This window comes from Felis catus, chromosome B1 (genome assembly GCF_018350175.1).
Source record: "Felis catus isolate Fca126 chromosome B1, F.catus_Fca126_mat1.0, whole genome shotgun sequence".
Lineage (NCBI taxonomy): Eukaryota > Metazoa > Chordata > Mammalia > Carnivora > Felidae > Felis > Felis catus.
In genome coordinates, this window is record NC_058371.1 from 130,780,445 (window position 1) to 130,801,843 (window position 21,399).

At 35.7% G+C, this 21,399-nt stretch overlaps 1 protein-coding gene across 2 annotated transcripts in view; it reads right to left on the bottom strand.

Annotated features, from left to right (window-relative positions):
* The window catches only part of MMRN1 (multimerin 1), a 70,289-nt gene extending 59,883 nt beyond the window's left edge, over positions 1-10,406 (bottom strand). Inside the window, exons 1-3 of one of the 2 annotated variants that reach the window (XM_045056097.1) lie at positions 10,038-10,055; positions 8,903-9,008; positions 4,389-5,207 (exon numbers count right to left, since the gene is read on the bottom strand). In XM_045056097.1, the coding sequence (XP_044912032.1) occupies positions 4,389-4,963 (575 nt within the window). In that variant the 5' untranslated portion in view covers positions 4,964-5,207; positions 8,903-9,008; positions 10,038-10,055. Of the gene's footprint in view, positions 1-4,388; positions 5,208-8,902; positions 9,009-10,037; positions 10,056-10,218 lie in introns of those variants that run through there. The other variant, XM_006930965.5, reaches the window with a different exon arrangement.
* Between the last annotated feature and the right edge of the window lie 10,993 nt (positions 10,407-21,399).

Genomic DNA, 21,399 nt, shown 5'->3' on the forward strand with positions numbered 1-21,399 from the left:
AATAACAAACAAAAAATGTAGAAAACTCTCTGACTAGCCCTGGTTTCTGCTTTATTCTCTCCTCCCTTTCAATAAAACAAACAAAAACACCCAAAAGCAAACAAACAAAAACAAAAAAACTCTCCTCAGTCAAGTGTCCATATTTCTATATTTTCCAGATTTATATCTCTAGTCTTAATCCCTGCCCTTAACTCAAAATCCATTCAATAATTAGCTATTGCACAGAGTTTTGTTGAGCTCTCTTTCTAGGTGCCTGGCACTGTTGTGGGCAGTAAATACAATAGTAAATAAGAAAGGCAAAGTTTCTATTTTCATGGGATGTATGTTCTTTTATGAAAAGATAGAGAATACATAACTGCCTACAGAAATTAACCAAGTCATTTCAGGTAAATGCCATGAAAAAAAATAAGGGTGAAAAAATAAGGATGGTAAATTTATACCAGATAATCAGAGTTCTCATTGAGGAGGGACATTAAAGATGAAGTTGCAGGAGGAAAAAAAATCTTTCTATACTGAAAGGAGAGCATTCTAGCACAAGCAAACAGGAAGTTTCCTTGAGATGCAAATTGACTTGAGAAGTTCAGTACCCACACACAGAAGGCCAATGTGACTGGAAGAAATGATGTTGAATGAATTTGGAGTGTGCTGAAAGATGAGATCATAGAGATAGGGGGAGTATCAAGCAAGACCTTGTGGGCCATGGTGAGGATTTAGGAGTTTATTCTAAATGGAATGGAAAGCTACTGAGTAATTTTCAGCATGTGAGCAAAATGCTAAATATCACAGATTTTAAGACAGTATCTCTGAAATCAAGAACATATTTTAAAGTCATGGGGCACCTGGGTGGCTCAGTCAGTTGAGCATCCAGCTCTTGGTTTCAGCTCAGGTCATGATCCCAGGGTCATGGGATTAAGCCACTCATCAGGCTCTACACTGAGCATATGGGGCCTACTTAAGATTCTCTCTCTCCCTCTCTTTCCTTCTGCCCCCTCTCTAAAATAAAAAAACAATAAAATAATAAAATAAAATAAAATAAAAGCAATGGTATCATTCAGTCACTATTGTAAGACAGTGTTTTTTGCCATTGCCTTGGAAATACCTTAACCAATTTCACTTACATTTTCATTTTCAGTATGCAAAAAAAAAATATATATATATATATATAGGACATATATATGTTACATATATATATGACATATATATATGATAAATAAACCTAAACATTCTAAGAAATAATGTCATACTATTCTTTCTTATTACTATGTAAAATAATGTGTCAAAAAGATGAAGTCTTACATAAAATCAAAGGCATTAACCCAATTTAAAAGTTTAAACACCTTAAATATACACAATGACATTTCAAATTTATTTATTTATTTATTTATTTATTTATTTATTTATTTATTTTAACGTTTTATTTATTTTTGAGACAGAGAGAGACAGAGCATGAACGGGGAAGGGGCAGAGAGAGAGGGAGACACAGAATCAGAAGCAGGCTCCAGGCTCTGAGCCATCAGCCTAGAGACCGACGCAGGGCTCGAACTCACCGACCGCGAGATCCTGACCTGAGCTGAAGTCGGACACTTAACCACTGAGCCACCCAGGCGCCCCCCCCCCCCTTTTTTTTAACATTTTATTTAGTCAAATTTATTTATTTATTTATTTATTTATTTATTTATTTTTAAAATTTTTTTTCCCAACGTTTTTTATTTATTTTTGGGACAGAGAGAGACAGAGCATGAACGGGGGAGGGGCAGAGAGAGAGGGAGACACAGAATCGGAAACAGGCTCCAGGCTCCGAGCCATCAGCCCAGAGCCTGATGCGGGGCTCGAACTCACGGACCGCGAGATCGTGACCTGGCTGAAGTTGGACGCTTAACCGACTGCGCCACCCAGGTGCCCCAAATCAAATTTATTTTTTAAAAAGCTATAGGATCCCTCACTTGTGTGGGACAAGGATTACAGGAGGTGAGAGAGGTAACATGTGGACAAGGTAGCAGTCTGGGGGTAGATAATGGTTGCTAGCAAAGGATGGTGTAGTAAAGGTAGAGAGGGATTTAGGATATACTGGAGGGAGTACTAGGAAGACTTTGTGATAGGTTAGATAAAAGCTAGGAGGGAAAGAAAGATGTCAAGGAGGTATCAAGGGTTTCTAGTTATGGAACAAAGCATTTACTGAGATGGTGAAGATTCATGCACGTGTGTGCAGGAGTTGGGATTGTGGGAGATGGTAAGTAGGCAATCGATGTCTATCAATACCTCATTTCAATTTCACCTAATATCCTCCTTTCAGGGATGGCTTACTGGCCTTCAGAGTAGTCCATTCACTCTGTTACATATTCTCAAAGGCTTCATTTAGAATGTTTATCACCATTTGGATTCTCCATCAGCATTTGTGATTCACTGTTTTACCTCCCCATGTCCTTCCCACTGAACTGGAGACTCCGTGGGGGCAAAACAGGTGGGAGGTTTCATTCACTATTTTACCCTCAGCACAAGCACACTGCTGAGTACAGTTTACATTCTCAGCAAATATTTGCTCAATGCACAAATATGTTAATTCTAATTTCTTCTTTTTATCCTGCCTATTTCAAAGTGCTTGGTCACTGACCAACAACCACTCTGCCAGATAGGAAACCACAGCTTTGGTGTACCCAGGAGTTTCTACAGCACTAGGACAAGAGGAAGTACAAAATGAGACAAAAATATGCCAGAAAAATCCTGTAGAAAGAGGTGATATTCCTTTTACTTAGAATCACTATAAAATTGCAAGAGCAGTAAGGAAAAAACAAACAAACAAACAAACAAACAAACAAACAAAAAACCCAAACACAATAACAACAAAAACCTAAAATGAATCAGCCAGATTTCATCATAGAGAAATAAGAATATGTCTTTGGGAAAGATTCTTCTTTATATTCACATATTAATCTATAAATTTTACATTCAGTTTGTTAAATATTTATTGTGTACCTATTATAAGTCAGAGACTTTGCCAGCACTCAAAATACATCTCTGTAAGAAAGGAGATTGCAAAGTTCACTCTAATTGTAATATACTATTATAAGTGCAGTGATAGAAGAATTCAAGGAGAGCTCTCTCAAAGTTAGAAGGGCCACCTACCAGCCTGAGAGGGCTTCCTGAGAAGCCCTGAGAGGGCTATTACTATTGGAGGTAAAGGAAATAGATGGTGAGAAAAGAAGAAGATGTTATCCAAAGGGACAATCAGGGAACAAAGACAGGTTTAGGAAACAGCATATTGTGGACCCAAGAGCTACAAATTTTACTGGCCAGGAAGTCACAGAAGATGAGGCTGGGGAGGTAGGCAGAAGCCAGATCAAGGATGGCATTATATGACCAACTGAGTAAGGATCTGGGCTTTATTCTGGAAGCAAAGGATAGCCTCTAAATGCTCATAGGCATGGATATAAACTGGTCACTCTCATTTACCCACTTAGGAGAACAGACTGCACTGGCTGAAGAAGTATCATGTAGGGGTAGACGGCCATGTCGCTGCAGCCACCCAACCAGGGTTTGAATCTTTGCCCTAAGATTTACTTTTAGGTGACCTTGGTTAAATTATTTAACTTCTCTGGAAAGAAAAAAATAACAGAATCTTCTTCATGGAGTTATGGTAGTGATTCAATGATAGGATATATGTATATCTGTGTGTGTGTGTGTGTGTGTGTGTGTGTGTGTGTATTCACTCAGAGCAGTACAGTAGGAACAAATGTCATAAAGTGTTTGCTATTATTATTTGCTGATCAAATGAAAATATGGAAGACATTATCAAGGCTTCTTTGCATCAGCATTGTGTCCATAAGGGATGGAACTGTTTTCTTTACTCTACTACCATTATCAATTACATAACATAAGGAGTAAGAAGGTTTGAACTTGATTGAAAGGATTAGCAAAAGAAAGCCTCAGGCTTTCTAGGACCCTGAGCTGTAGAATCTCTAAGTACAGTGGATACTTTTCTCTAGGAATAATTTAAGATTATTTTCACTGGAAAATCCATGGGATGAAGTTCTGTTCTGTTCACATCCCAACTGTATTGTTCTTTTTGCTTTCATGTGATGGGTGTAGTTCTGAGCACCACCAGCATACCCTTGAGTTGAATTAACAATAACAATTAACAGTCACTGGAGTTACACTGTTAGTGAATAACTCCAGTAAAAGCCCCTTTATAAGTGACTTTGACCACTTCAATTAAAACAAAATTGCTGCATTTTTTTGTTCATCTTTTCTCCATTACATAAAGTAATGCTTGATTTACCTTATCTAATTGGAATGTGATTGAATTTTATCTTGACCATGAAAACATTTTCTGACAGTGAGACAGTGGACTTTATAGTTAGGGAGAAGAAAAAAAAGAAAATGTTTCTTACTTTCCTCTAGTTGTTTCAAAGCTTGATTTTTGATTGTTGGTTTTCTGGCTTCCACTGCTGTCACCTCTGCTGAGGTACGTTTCCCGTGGGGATCGATTTCCCACACCGCCTGCAACCGAGTCGGGAGAGATTGCCTGTTGGTTCGACTTTCTGGCAAAGCTCTGAAGAAATTTCAGTGTAGAGTTGGAAAGGACCACTGACTCTGCTCTTGGACTGAACTTGAGGCTAGGTTTGGTTGGGAGGGCAAGTGTCTGTAACTTCAGCACCCCTTCTGTCTTCCCTGTGGGTGTGAGAGTTTGGTTTCTTACACCCTCAGGAGGTGTGCCTGTCTCTGAGGGAGGCACTGTTGATTTTAGAAGACTGTCTTCAGAGGTTCTTGTCTCAGGAATTGTGGCTATCTCAGCAGACGTGATCTGAGAGATTGGCAGCACTTTATTTAGAGGAATTGTAGCAGAGGCCATATTCTCCTGGGAGCTTGCATCCTCTGATGGAGTCCAAGTATACGTGGTGTTGGTAAGACCAAAGCCCCCAATCCATAAACTCGAAAGCAGGACAAATAGCCCTGCTCCCTTCATCTCAGTAGTCTGAAGGAAGAAAGCTCAGGTGAAATTAGGAGACACAGTCCTTCTAGTCTTTTCGACAGCCGCTCCACACTGAATCCACTTTCAGAGCTTTGCCAATTTGAGATATGTAGAGGAAATAGGTTTCTGTGTTTTGTAGTGGACTCAGGAAGTTTGATTTCCTGTTTCTGTAGATTTTGTGTGATCCGTGATCTCTGTAGGATGTGTCTATGGAGGTGGTGAAGGGTGGCTGACGAAGCTAAGGGTAAATGGGAAAACACAGGCAATTATTATCAGGAAAACCCATGAGAAAAACATGAAGTAAATTTCCTTTCCTAGGTCCACTCATGTTTCGTCTGTTGCTGATACTGAAGAGGAATTTTACAATGATGATGGGCAGCATGGAATTTTGTTTGGAGAGGCTGAATCAAGGAACTTAACATTTTGTTCTACTACACAAGGACATTGAGAAAAAAAATTGTGACACTTCTTTTCCACTGTGCCCCATCCAGAGAATCACATTTTGTTCAAGTGCTTATATCCATGCACATACACAAACACAAACTCACTAACAGGGTCTCTGCCCTTTTACACATCAGAGGCTGAATTATGAAAAAAAATAATATAAATACCCCTATTCTTATAAATATGCTTCAGCCAAAGCATTACTTGAAGTCACTCTTGAGGATAAGTAATAACAAAAAAGAAAAGTATAAATTATTGAATTATACAGATATACAAGGAACTCACTTTAAACTTTGCTCTCAAAACTTCTACCAGAACCAGTTACTGGAATGAATGATCAAAATTTTGGATAATAATGGATGAAAAAACAGTGAAGTCACACAAAAATAAATTACAATGGGATCATATATAATGTTTTTTTTTTTTTTACTTTGTGGTGCAAAAATATATTTGCTTCAGGTAATAGAGAATTAAATTGGTCTAATTTAGTATGGCTGTTTTCCTAGTAGAAATGCTTCATGGGATTTATGATTTCATTACTACAGTAAATCTCTGATTCTCAGGCTTCAGTTAAGCTCTCTCATCTGTAAAAAAAGTTCCACAGCAGACCCATTGGACATATAAATAATATAACAGTTCATCCATTCATTCATTCTTTCAGTAATTACCCAAACCTTCAGTCAGCTTCACAGCAAGGTGCTCTCTTAGGTGCTGAGATTATAAAGCAAGAATATTCTTGGCTCTCTATTTGCTTATGGTTTATTCTATTATCTGAAGGCCAGATATATGTGTAATTAATCTTTCTGCCAATTTTTGTGCCAGGCATTATGTTCTTGCTAAATATTCAGCCATAGAATTATTTTTCTTTCAGAATTGGATAACCAGAAACCTTGTGCCTGTTGGGTTATGTACTATTGTAGATGCGCACTACTGTCCCAAATCCTGGATACAGAACACCAGGATTTGAAAGAAGGTCTAATTTTGCTCTGAACTACTACCTACTTGGCCTTAATACTTTTTTTCCCCTTAATTTTTGTCACTCACTTCTGCAAGTATATTAACATATTAGAGATATATAATATGAGATTATTTAAACTAAGACACATAGTAATCAGTATCAACTCTAATTAACTTTGATATGAAGTACAAAGCATCTGTTTCTTAGATATACCACAGAATAATCCCACAAGGCTTGCATTAGTAAAAGAGAAAATAGGTGCAGCACAGACAATCCAGACAGCAATTCGTCACTAAACAGAGCAATGAAACTGCATAATTTTCACAACACAAACATGGTTTTCAGTACTAAAGAAAAAGACATTACAGCATCTTTATCTGTAAAATATACAAACGACCTGGGGCTTAGAGCAGACTAGTAATTCTGAAAAGCCCAAGTAAAATTTTTCTTATAGTGTAAAATTTTAAATCCATTTTCTTAGATTTAGTAAAAGTAGATGAACAGACTTTCCTGAAAGTATAAGAAACAACCAGAATAATGGCACACATAGATTAGTTTCTTTCTATGGTTTGTGAAAAACATCTTGATCCTGTTCAGGACAAGTGAACTTTAGTGGTAAAGGGTCACTCACTGGATCTATAACTGGTAACAAATAGCTCTCAAATGGTAATAAAAACTGAACTGAGCTAAGCAATTCATTTTGCTCTTGTAAGGTATTGACCAATAACGACTTTTGGTTACCCCCATCCTAGCTTACAAATGACCTTGTGATCAAAAAGCTAAAGGTTCTGTATCTCATTATCAGTTCACCAAGGCATCTTTTGATGTAACCCCCCCAGAGAATCCCAAGCTCATTTGAAGGTTTTAGATGTATGGATCATCCCTTAATTGGAGACATAAAATATCTGTACTCCAGAAACTGTCAGAGGCCTAACCTCAAATTTTGCTTTCTAAGACTTGTTAATACTTATCAAATAACAATTAAGAAAAATAATATTCCTGTGATTGCTGCCTAAAGGCTACTCCATCCATTCTTCTAGTTACTTGAAATACTATCTGTGGATTAAACTATACCATCAGAGTTTTATATACCCATCATTGGGCTACACCCTTCATTGCCCACTAGATTGTTTATATTATGGTTTACCCTATTACCATTTATTCACTTTAAGTAGTTTTATAAGAAAGAAACTAAGAAACTCATCATATTATGTGCTATCAGGAGGTTTTTATGTCATTTTTCATTGTATCATAAACATAGGATTGAATTACATATCGCAAAATGAGTTCTCTCTAGGTAATGAGATAATGGATTCATTGTATTTTTCCCTTATAATATGCATGAATCAATTTTCTAATCACTAGAAAAAAAGATTAATAAGTTGAAATAAACATATAAGTGAGTTAAAAGAGAATCTTAGATTAAGGATTTCATTGTTTATAGATGGTACTATCTATTATTTAAAGCCACATTTATGACTGTGAAAGTATTATCTGTGTAGAATAACTTCCACTAGATTAGTAGGATTTCTTAGCAGCTTCTTTATTTCCTCTTAACACGAGAAATTCTTATTTTTAAAAATAGTTTAAAACATTTAAAATAATATTTCATTATCACCCTCCTCCATAAATTGTCACTGTCAAAAAATAATTACAGAAAACAAAGTTCTAAGCATTTTTCAATTTTATGTTGCTTGAAAGTATTGGAAAACTGTTGAATGTATATATAGACAAAGGGAATTATAACCATACAGTAATAGGGCTAGGGGAAGGAGAAAAATAGATTTATGTGAGATTTTGATAAAGCAAACAGTTAAATTTGGCATATTATTTAATTCTCCCAGGTAAGTATTCTACCCTCATTTTGCTGATAAAAAATTAAGTTCAAAGAAGTTAAATAATTTCAAGGGGTAACACTCTGTTAATTGACAGAACAGATCTTTATATCTTATTCTGATTCTTTCCACCATCTAATAATACACTCCCAAAAAGAATTGATAACTTCTAAATTCACAGAAATTTAAGGAAAAGAATTGTCATATTGTCTTAAATTCATTTTTTTCAGTGGTTTTTAACTTCCTTACTTGTTGCTTTATCTCACAGCTAAAACATACGTTGAGGCACACTAATAATTTAATGATTTCTATTAGTTTGAATTTATGGAATTAGAGGGGAAGATCTGTATTTTATAAGTTTGCTTTTAGTGTAATCTTTTCTGATTTTTTTTCCTCTTTGGTTGGGTGCCTTCTTCAATTTCTATACAGTATTGTAAGGGATGACAGTGTCTTGTTTTTGACAGCCCAATAATAATTTTCTTTCATTTGTTAAATGGAACCTCCAGGACAGCAGAAGACTACTATATCCTCAGCATCCAGAACAGTGTTTGGTGAGCATTCAATAAATATTTGTTGAATAAACAAATGAGTGGTTGAAACTGTGAATGTAGTGAGTATATTCCAACTCATAGCCATACACACACACACACACACACACACACACACACACAATCTAAATAAACATAATATACTTACTGAATACAGCTTCAGAAGTCTCCTAGAATATCCATCCCTTCAACCAGATTGTCTCTTGTAAATCTTTCCTAAATAAATTTTAGGAAGCCCACTGTTTTAAACTCACCTGTTTTCAAAATACATTTTAGATAGTTTATTTTGAAGCCATAATCAAAGCAAAGACTAACAGCTATGTAATAAGGATCATGAAGCAGTAGGATTGCCAGAGAAAAAAACCAAGGTATCAAACAAATTAAAATTAAGAACAAAATTTAGGTCTTAGTGGGCTGGTAGGAAAGAGAATATGGAAGTATAGTGAATTATGTAATTCTTAATATTAAGTGAGAGAAGCATATTAGTTTCTCAGGAAACAAAAATACAACATAGCTTGTCTTAATGTTAAATTTTTAATTTTAAAATTAAGAACATTAAGAACACATTGATAAGACAAAATATCCCTTATTAGTGAATGTATATTGATAGTTTGGAAAATCATCCTAGTGTGTAATTTATATTTCCCATTTAAATAAAACAGTACACTTCAAATGAAAGAGATAATTTTAAAATTCTTTAAGACCAATTTCTTTTGAAAATTTTGGAAATAATAATATGTCACTTCCCAATTTATGTCTGGCTATTGAGTGACTTCTCCAGGAAATATGGAATGCATACAATTTTCCCTTATTCCTCCCGCCAAGTACATATTAAAATCCAGGGCACTATATGTAAAACAAATATAAGAAGACTCTGAAAGGTGGAGAAAAAAGGCAGACTGGCTAGGAGGACCCAAGGAAGAACACAGGATTGAGTTCTATGGAGTTTCTTTTTTTCTCATCTTTCGGTGCTGGAGAATTTAGCAAACTAGAAACAGCAATGGCACAAACAACAAAAGTTGCGAGAAAGGCCAAAAGAACTGAAAAATGGTCAGCTTAGAAAGACAGGAATCTATTTAGACAAAAACTTCACTATTCCCACCAACCACTACAGAAAAAAAATGGATACTATCCCCACACTTGCCAGCAAAGGCTGAATGGAGAGCCTTAGACTTCCACCCTCACAAAGTTGTAGCAAGGTGTCAGCCCCCATTCTCCCCCTGGGTGTCAGAAAAGGCCAATAGGGAAGCCAGAAATTTCATTATCAAGAGAGCTCCACTCACTGTGATAACCGTCCAAAGGCTGGGGAAAGGGCAAGAGAACTTAAAGACATAATGGCTTTGAGTCATGCCAGGTCTTCACTGAGTACACTTCAATGGTCCCCCGAAGGCTGGAGATAAGGAAAAGTTTGAAGAAATTGGTGTAGAAATTCACAGATAGGTCTGGAAAAATAAGAGAACTCACCAGAAATTTTTAAGAAATGATTTCTTACTGTGATTTTGGAGGTCTTCCCTAGTGTTTTAATCTTCCTCTTCACCCCACTGATGAGGGAGAATTCCCACCCTAGGGTTATGGAGATACCGAACATGTGATACTTGCCACTGGATGAATGAGACTGGCAGCGGTTCATACATATATTCACACTGGGGAGGGCGACATCTCATACCACACTGGTCCCACAGAGGTAGCATGTAGGAACAGAGTGAACAACCAGGGGCTACATGAAGCAGGCTTTGTAATAATGAGAGGGTGGGCTGCCTCCTGGCTCCCATGGGAGGATGCAATTGGCTTGTTTAAATAATTCTACGGGCTGCCAGGGAATCGAAACCCATGACTTAGAGACAAGGAGGAACTGAGCCTGGTCCCTTTGATAAGGAGGACTGTTTGACTAAGGGACCTTATCCACCAGAGCAGAGTGTGGAAGGCAACTTGTGGTTAGGCCATCTAAGCCTCCTGGGTTTCACATGTCAAGGCAGCACATAATGTTGCACTTTAATGTTAGATCTTATGCTGCACAAAGTTCAGAGAGCCTTTTTCTGTGTAAAGGATAAGAGCTCTCTGGAGTTTTGCCTGTACTCAGAAAACTTAGTTGTAAGGAAAATCCTGATCATGCTGTTGAAGTATTTTAAGACTGTGTTGACTTAAAACTAATAAGAGATGAAACAATGTTAGTGTATATTAGACCCAGCTCAACTACAAATTGGTGTGACTCAGCCCCCACACTCAAGGTCTGACAGGAGTAAGGGTATGCCCTCTCTGCGGCAAAGTTTATCTACTATAGCTCTTTTACACATAATGCTTTTAAAAAATTATGAGACAAATGAAGGAATAAGAAAATGTGACCATCATCAAGAAAGAAAACATCAGGGGAGCCTGGGTGATTCAGACATTTAAGTGTTGGCTCTTGATTTCAGCTCAGGTCAGGATCTCACAGTTTGTGTGATTCAGCCCCTCCTCGGGCTCTATGCTGAGACCATGGAGTCAGGATTCTCTCTCTCTCTCTCTCTCTCTCTCTCTCTCTCTCTTCCTCCCCCCTCCCCTGCTAATGCTCTCTCAGTCACTCTTTCAAAATAAATAAATAAGCATTAAAAAAAAAAAGCAAAACAGCAACAGTAAAAGATTCAGGAAAGTCTGAGATATTAGGTATATTAGAAAGACAATTTAACATAACTATGACAGAATACAGTAGAGAATGTGGGCAACCCATCTGACCACAAAAAAGCTTTCAGCAGAGAAAAAAGCTATTAAAAAATTAAATAGAAACGCTAGATATAAAAAGTATGATATCAGAAATAAAGAACTCATTTGATAAGCTTAATAGCACAGTGGAAATATCAAAGAAAACAAAACAATCAGCTAATTTGAAGTCAGGTAAAAAAAATCAAATGGAAACACGAAAAACGTAAGTGTGTAGAGAACAGGAAGGAATAGTGTCTAAGGTCTGTGGGACATCTTCATACAGTAGACATACATATAATCTGAGTAAATAAAGATGAAAATAAAGGAGAAAGATTAGGACCAAAGAGAAATTTTTAAAGATAATAGACAAAAATTTTCCAAAATTGATAAATGACATCAATCCAAACACTCAAGAAGTTCAGAAAACTCCAAGAAGGAAATTATGCCTGGGCATATTGCAGTAAAATCCTGAAACACCAAAGTAAAAAGAAAATATTGAAAGCATTCAACAATTAAAAAAAAAAACAATTGTATTACAAAAAGGTTAGAACAATTAATGTTGACTTTTCATTGCAGTTAATGCAAGATGACAATAAAATGACTTTTTTAAAGTATTCAAAAGAAAAACTGACCTGTTAATTTAGAATTATACATCTAGTAAAAATATCTTTCATAGCAAAGGGGAAATAAAGACATCTTCCTTAGGCAAAACCTGAAAGAATTTGTCTCCAGAAGACCTGCATGCCAATCCACTGACAATTTAAATGAAATGGATGTATTCTTTTAAAAAAAATTACTAAAAGTGATAGAAAGAGACATAGAAAGAAATCTAAAAAGCCCCACTCATAATGAAAACTTTTCAACAAAGAAAACTCCAGGCCCAAATGGCTTTCCTTGAAAATTGTATCAAAAATCTAAGGAAGAAATATCACAAGTCTTCATGAACTTTGATAAAAAAAAAAGAAGAGAAAATAATATATCACAGCTCAATTTATGAGGCCAGAAAAACATGAATATCAAATATTACAAAACCAAATATTTCAAGAAAAATAAAACCACAGACCACTATCCTTCACAGAAATGAAAACAAATACTCTAACTAAACAGCACTATGTAAAAGCTAATATATCATAACCACAAGGGGATTATTCTAAGAATTCAAGGTTGGTTTACATTTGGAAATCAAGCAATGTAATTCTAAAAACAAAAGAAAATAAATTAATTGTTTAAAAAGTATGTACGTTTCTAAATAGGTACAGCAAAAGCACTGGAAACAATCAAATACTGGTTTATATTAAAACCCCTGTGAACACTAGAAATACAAAAGCATCCACAAAAAAATGTACTGATAATATGTTTATTAATCATGGAAGATTAAATGCTTGTCCCTAATATAAAGAGCAATCAAAAATGTTTGCTCTTACAACTTCTGCTCACTATTGTGTTTGAAGTCTTAACCATTGCAACCAGGTAAACAAAAGAAACAAGCAGAGTGATTGGAAAGGAAAAAGTAAAATGCCATTATACAGAGATGGTGTAACTATGCACATAGAAACTCTATGTAATCTTCAAAACTAAAAAAACAACAATAATAACAACCTACTAATTAGGCAAGTTCACAATATAACGAATCTAAAAAGGTCAATTTTTAAAAAGAATTAAATCAAATTGTTCACACTGATTTTAAGATTTAATCTACAGTAGTCAGAAGAGTATAATAATGGTGTTCCAAATGTAAGGGAAAGAGAGTTTTCTCTAAAAATAGAACACTCAAAGAAAAGAGTGAGTCCAGAAATCAACCCACACGGATTCTGAACAAAAGTACTGTCAATTCAATGGTAATAATAAAAAAAATCTTATTAACAAAAGATGCTGGAGCAAATAAATATGTAATTTTTAAAAGTCAACCTTCACCTCTAATGCACTCTAAACTTAAAATTAATTTAAGATGGATCATAGGCTAAATACTAAATAAAAACTAAACCATAACCTTCCAGTAGCAAACATAGAATAGCTTTATGATCTTAAAAAAGATTTCTTTGATGGGACGCTGAAAGCATGCACCATGATAAAAGGTGCATTGAATCCCTTCAAAATTAAGAACTTCAGCTGATCAAAGGACACAATTAAGAAAATGAATAGCAAGTCCTACATTGGAGAAAAATTAGGAATTTAGATACTTATCCATCCAGAATATAAAATGAATTCCTATAAATCAATAATAAAAAGACAAATGATCCAATTAATAAATAAGCAAAAGCCCTTTGCAAAGACACATAACAAAGGAAGATATACAAATGGCCAACATACACATGAAAAGGTATCCAGCATATTCATTTATCAGAGCAAAGCAAAGTAATTAAAACCATAATTAGATAACATTTCTAGGCCATTAGAAGAACTAAAAACAAAATAAAACAAAACACTTCACAGCACTAAGTGCTGGAAGGGAGTAAGGCAATCAAAGCTCTCATATATTTCCAATAGAAATATAAAATGGGGGCACCTGGATGGCTCAGTCTATTAAGCATCCAACTTCAGCTTAGGTCATGATCTTGTAGTCCGTGAGTTTGAGCCTCACATTGGGCTCTGTGCTGACAGCTCAGAGACTGGAACCTGCTTCAGTTTCTGTGCTCCCTCTCTCTCTGCCCCTCCCTAACTCACATTCAGTCTGTCTCTCAAAAATGAATACACATTAAGAAAAAAAAGAAGAAATGTAAAATGGTACCACCACTTTAGAGAACTGCGTGGCAATTATAAAGTTGAAAGTACATGCATCTCACCCTTGACAAAAGAATTTTACACGGACATATTTACCCAAGAGAAATAAAACATGTCCACGGGGGAGCCTGGGTGGCTCAGGTTAAGTGTCCAACTATGGCTCAGGTCATGATCTCACGGTACGTGAGTTCAAGCTCCACAACAGGCTCTGTGCTGACAGCTCAGAGCCTGGAGCCTGCTTCAGATTCTGTGTCTCCCTCTCTCTGCCCCTCTTCTACTCATGGTCTCTCTCTCACTCTCTCAAAAGTGAATAAACATAAAAAAAAGTCCACAAAAAGACTTGTACAAGAGGATTTAGAACAGCCTTATTTATAGTAGTACCCCCCAACCTGGAAAAAACCCAAATGTCCATTAAGAGAAGAAGATATAAATAAAGAGTGAAATGTCCATACAATAAAATACAATTCTGCAATAAAAAGAATAAAATGTGGATATATGTAAGAACATGAATGAATATCAAAACCAATATGTTGAGTAAAAGATTTGAAACAGAAGAGAATTTCTGTGCTACAGTTCTCTATGCATATGAAGTCCAAGAACTGGAAATGCTAATTTATGGGTAGAAATCAGAAAGTAGTTTCTTCTGGGAGTAGGAGGATTTTTTTTTAATGTTTATTTATTTTGGAGGGGAGAGGAAGAGGCAGAGAAAGAGATAGACACAGAATCTGAAGCAGGCTCCAGGCTCAGAGCTGACAGCACAGAGCCTGACACGGGGTTCAAATTCATGAACAACGAGATCTGAGCCGAACAACGACCTGAGCCGAAGTCCGGTACTTAACTGACTGAGCCACGCAGATGCCCCATGGGAGTAGGAGGCTTTATCACAATGGACATGAAAGATAGTTCTGGGATAATGGAAATAATTTACATTTTGCTTTGGGTTGTGGGTATTGAGTATATGCAATTGTCAAAATCATTGAACACTTAAGAGCAGAGCATTTTATTGTATATAATTTACACATTAATTTTTTAAGTGTGAGAAAAAGAATTTAATAAGCTTGAAATCAAGAATGTTTGCCCCTTTCTAGCAGTGAGCTGATCTTTCTTAAATCAAGTATACAATTTTCCTTTTCCAAGTACAACAACTCTAATTCTTCCATTCATCTGTAGAGCAGAGATGATCATCAAGGGCAGAAAGTCAACTTAAATTGGCTTGATATTTACCAAAAATTTAATATGCCTGGAACATGATAGGGAGGAAAAGAATACAGTGGGACACTAAGAAAACTTCCCTGTTAGAATCAGGACTAAAATTAGGTTTTCTAAAACCAAGTCAGTAGTCTTTCTGTACTTAACTCTGTCTTTATAATATATTCTTTAAACTACCTAAACCCAGTTCAATTTAAAGCTTAGAAGATTTCTTCTAATTTTATTGATGGGGGAAAATGCTAAACTACTGTTTCAACAGCAAATATATTTACATATATATACACACACATATGCAATTACATACATCTATATATCTGTATATCTATATCATCTATATCTATATCTATATCTATATCTATATCTATCTCTCTATTTACACTTAGGCCAAAATATTGGTAAAAATGGTTCAATATCAAGAATATGATATCAAGTTTAAAAGCAATTCAACAACTGTTATTTTTTTTTTACCATGACAAAAACACACTTAAGGTAGGAAAATGAAAAGCCAATAATATTTCCCTAATTTATAGAAGTAAAGAAGTATGGTCCTTCCACTAAATGTCATTGTAACATTTAGATGTCCTCAAAATATGAAAGTGATCTTTTGATGAGGATTACTTTTCTTAAGCAACAGGAAAATGGTTAATATAACACCCAAATTTAAATAAACATAGCTTAAATTTAGAGATATATCAGCTGCTGACAAACTCTCATCAGTAATAAATTTAGGAAATGGCCAGATGTCATAAACAAGTGCAATAAGCAGGACAAAAATAGCTCACCAGGCACTTCACTTTCACCTGAAGTATTCTCAGTAACTGTGATGTGTAACTTATTATACCCCATTCCTTCATTAGTTGTATCATTACTGTTCACTTCTCGCAAGCCAAATTATAAATCAAAAGGTAGCCTTGTGGAAGTGGATTCAGTATATAATTTGCAACAATACATCAATAGATTGAAGAAGATGTACAGTATTAAGTATGTAGCCATACGAATCAATGCTAGGTACACCATTACTAGAGCTGTAGTAACAGTACTGATTACAATGACATCTTACGTTCACCCTGGGCAACTCTAAGGAACACAAAACACCTTTCATTACTATTCCTTTCTCAGACCTTCATTTAAAAAAAAAAAAAAGGAAAGAAAAGACATATGATCTATTCGTGTATTATCATTCACACAAAATGAGAACACTTGCTTTTATAGTCAGAAGAACTCATTTTAGCAACATAAGTATACTCAACATTAATTCTCAAATTTTGGAGATTTTGTATGTCATGAACTAGAAACAGCCACATTCCCTTGGAGTCCTTTAATACCTTAGAATAAGCAGTTCCTGAATTTAAGAAATGTGTTATAAATGTGTTGGGTTCAAATTTACAGGTGATATTTTAATTTGTATTTTAAATATTTAAGTATGTATTTAAGTATGCATTTGCCAGATTAGAATTTAAAGTCAATTTAAATTTAACAACACACCAATAAAATTAAGAAATTACCTCCATCGGCAGTTATAGTTTGGTACTTCTCTTACTGTATGCAAATCTGTGTATCACTGGTGAAATTAGAGAAGCAGAAAGGGAAAATATCTGCTCAAAACATTCTGATGAATATGGGCAAAGAAATTCTCCAGATTTTCATTGAAAAAGCCAAGAAATAACCTTCCCTTTAATTTTATCAGTGCTTTTGCCTCCAAATCCCAATAGATAATAATCTCTATTCTGAGTACGTCTACCCTAATAAACATAGAGTTTTTCTCATATTTCCATTGAGCACTTTCTTCTGAATTCTTTAACTATTCCTTTTAGAACCATAAGCAGTACACTGTAGAAAGAGGGAAGCGTGGCAGATGGCTTCAGGCTTGAACCTGAGATCTTTTTTTCTCATCCCTGCTCTGTCATGTACCACTGGTATGGCTTTAGATCCGTCTCTCTATCTTGCCAAGCTTCAGTTATCACCTCTGTGTTCTTCCTCCAATGATTACATGGCTCAGCGCATATGAGACCATTTTATACAAGGTAAAGTAACACATTGGTAAGAGTTGGAATCTTTTTATCTCAAGAAACCAGAGCTATACTTTGCCAATCCATGCTTAATTTCCATTAAGTTTCCTCTCCCCTTGCCTGGGCAAGAGCCTGGGCACGACCCACCTACCCTTGAATGTCTTTAATCCTTATTGTTACTCTAAGCACTAGAAAGCCTTCTGTGTGCCCACCCTGTTTTATAAACTCTCACTGGACAGATAATAACGGTTTCTGGATTTTCCCTTCTGAGGCCAAAAGAAGGACAGATTAGCACTGATTTGCCTTCTCCTGACAATTATAATACTTGCTAGCTCACTATGCACTGATTCTGTGCTAAGCATTGCATTAAGTGGCACGTTAGCAATATTAATCTTATTTAATTTCTCTAACAACCTGTGACAATATGACTCACAATCCTCATTTTACCAGGAAATCGAGTGATTGTCAAAGGTATAGTTGCTGATGGGGCTCTTAATGGGGCGCTGACTTCGGCTCAGGTTGTGATCTCAGTTCCTGAGTTTGAACCTCATGTCAAGCTCTGTGCTGACAGCTCAGAGCCTAGAGCCTACTTTGAAATCTGTGTGTCCCTCTCTCTCTCTCTCTCTCTCTCTTCTCTCTCTCTCTCAGCCCCTCCCCCACTCATGCTCTGTCTCTCTCTCAAAACTAAAATAAAACATTAAAAAAAAAAACCGTATAGCTGCTGAAAAGTGGCAGACTGCCATTTGAATCCAGGTCCTTTGCATCTACCGCTTAAACTAAACAAACCCTCTCCCCCAGGTTAACCTGATCTCACGCATTCATTTAGATTCTTAATTTTTGTTAACAATAGAAGTCAACTTCTCTTACATTAGGAAACTGGTGGAAACAGCAAACATAGATCCTGGTTTCAAAAGAGAGCAGCCGTATTTGCAAACGCACTGATTGTCTTCCCCTGTGGCTTCTACCCCAGAACAATTGGAATATGTGTAAAATTCAAGGAGCAACATGCTGTGTCCAAAGAAGTAACAGTTTCACAAAGCAAATGCTGTTGATTTAGTAGATGATTCAGTCAATCCACTGGAAGAATAGGTGAACAATTGACTGGGCCAAGAGCAAAAAATAATAACCTTGCAACAGTTTTCAGTATAATGCTTTTCTTAAGGCTATTTTCATAAATATTGTTAAATTCTGCCAGAAGAGTTTCTCTACCCACATTCCCACTGGATTATGATGTGTCATACATTTTAAAGGAAGTAAGTGCTTTAAAATTCTTTTTCATTGTATGTTACACAAAGTGCTAACACTACTAGTACTCAAAATAGACCTGTAATCTCAGAAGCAACAATAGCAAACTTCCGTGTCTTAATTTTATTTTCTTTCAAGTAGCATGTTGATTAGAAAAAAAAATCATTGGTCGCTCTTACCTTAATATCCTTTTCACATGGGTATATACTAAATGCTGATACGTGGAAACTTCTGCTGGCCTCTCTTCGGGCTGTCTCCGAATATTCACTTATTTTCAGAAGCAGAGAAACAGGAGCTTAAGAGGGGCAGGGGGAAAAGCACCCTTACAATGGCCTTGCCATTATTCTCTCTGTGAATGCCTAGCAATAGAAGCCCAGAGACCAAGAAACTAAGATGCCTGAGGGCACTGACCCCAGCACGCCTTGTGTCTTTTCAGTGTGGCATTTGATCCTAGAGTCTTACTAAAAAGTGTTACCCAAGCTGAAGGTTTAGTCACCATTGTGATTAGCATACTCCAAATAATGCAAGGCTAGGAGACTTTTCTCAAAATTCTTGAGGGCAACATATTTTCATAATTAGCAATATTTAAGCCTGCATGAAAGCAGGCATGATATGGAAATCATAGTTATTAAGATTTAGACTTTTAATTCAATCCCATTTAGAAACAAGAAAAATAAAATGGAAACTAGGGTAAACTGCTCTAGCTTTTTTGATTAACACCCTTATTGCAGCCCTGGGCTGCATTCCTGAGAGTATTTCATAGTCACACCTCACTGATAAATCTAATGCTAGAGCATTCTATAGTTTCTTGTACAGATCCTGTAAGTGGGTGGAAAATGAGTTCTTAAGAGTCTGCATCTTAGACAGAATTTTTCTAAGACAGAGAAATTTCAGTCAGCTGAATCCCTTTACTCAGCTTCTGTCTGTTTCAGCCTTTGTCACCTTTCTTCTGTTGAGTAAGCAGATCTTCCTCTGTGAGCTGGGGCCAGGGCCTGTGCTTTGTCGTCTTTTAAATTCTTCAGGACCAGTCTTGCACAGGATAGGTGATCCTTAAATACATACTGTCTGCCTTGTAGTTAAAGTAGTGGAAAATTTGACATACGTTTGAGTTCTTCCTCACATATAATGTACTCCCTTAGAGATTTTTCTTTCCAATTAGCTGAAACTCCCCAACTAAGCACAATGTTCATTTTTGAAAAACAGTCTCCAGATTTTAGCACATTCAAATACCTCTGTGTGAAACATTTTGGGAAGTTTAGATGCATATGGGTGGAAGTTTGATTGTAACTACATTTCAGTGAGTTTTTAGTGTCTGCTTTTGAGGGACTATATATATATATATATATATACACACATACGTGTATATATATGCATATATATATATATATATATATACATATCCATTCAGAAAAAAGGAACACAGTAGGTTTTTTGTTTGTTTGTTTTGTTTGAGGCCAGTATTCCATTAGCTACCTAGCTTTTAGGAACTAGGTAGAACCATAACATAATATCATTAATCTCTCACATGAAGTAATTCATTTTTTTAATGTTTATTTTTGAGAGAGAGAGAGAGAGAGAGAGAGTGGGAGGGGGAGAGAGAGAGGGAGACACAGAATCTGAAGAGACTCCAGGGTCTGAGCTGTCAGCACAGGGCCTGATGCAGGTCTTGAACTCAAGAATCGCGAGATCATGACCTGAGCAGAGTCGGACCCTTAACTGACTGAGCCACCCAGGTGCCCCTCACATGAAGTAATTCAAAATTCGATCATAGAACTCTATAAAAATACAAAGTCTTGAAGAGCGTGGCATTCAGCCCTCCTCTGTGCTCCACTACACTGCCCTATTTAGAGTCTAGGTAGAAAACTCCCGAATTGCTTTGTAAATACATTATCCCATCACAAATAGGATGAATTAAATAGTCATAGGTGAATAAAAATATGTTTGCTCTGACACTAATGTCTGACTTAAACATTACATTGTAAAATTAAAAATTATGCCTGGATGCCCATAATTCCACATAAAATTGAAAAAGATGAAAAGGTTTTTGAAACAATAATTGTTTGTTTTTTATGAGAAAATATAAAATGATTTTCATAGAAATATATAAACAGAACTATGTGAATTCAATAGAAAATATTGTGTGACCATTGGGCATGACAACATTGAGATTCTACTGTTCAAATTATTCTAGTAAACTTAGTATCTTACTCAAATTTTTTAAAAATATGAAAACTCAATATTTTTACATAATTTAGTATACAGCACATGTTATACAATGTCTATATAGTATTATGTATGTACTATATCATATCTGTATACATGTATCCATACGTAATCTACATGCATAGCATATAGAATATATAAATAATTTAGTTTGTGTGTGTATACACACACACACACACACACACAGAGGGAGAGTATATGTGTGTATATATATCCCAAATAACTCTAATACAAAGTAAAGAAATAAGCATTTTAAAGAGCCAAAAGAAAATAAATAGGGGAATCATTCAGAGGTCACTTTTCATCCATTCATTCTCATAAATGTATGTGCATGTGTGTGTATGTATGGAAAGAGAGACAGAATCTCTGTGTGGAAAAGTAACTTCATGAGTCAAATTTTCTTTCTTTGTATCTCATCACTGTATCTCTAGAACGTGACACATTTATGTGTTTATTAAATACTTGTTGAAAGCAGTTTTCAAAACCAATGTCAAGTTTTCTGAAACTTTCTCAATCCCCAAATATCACTTTTTCTACAGCAGCCAGAGGTAATTTATGT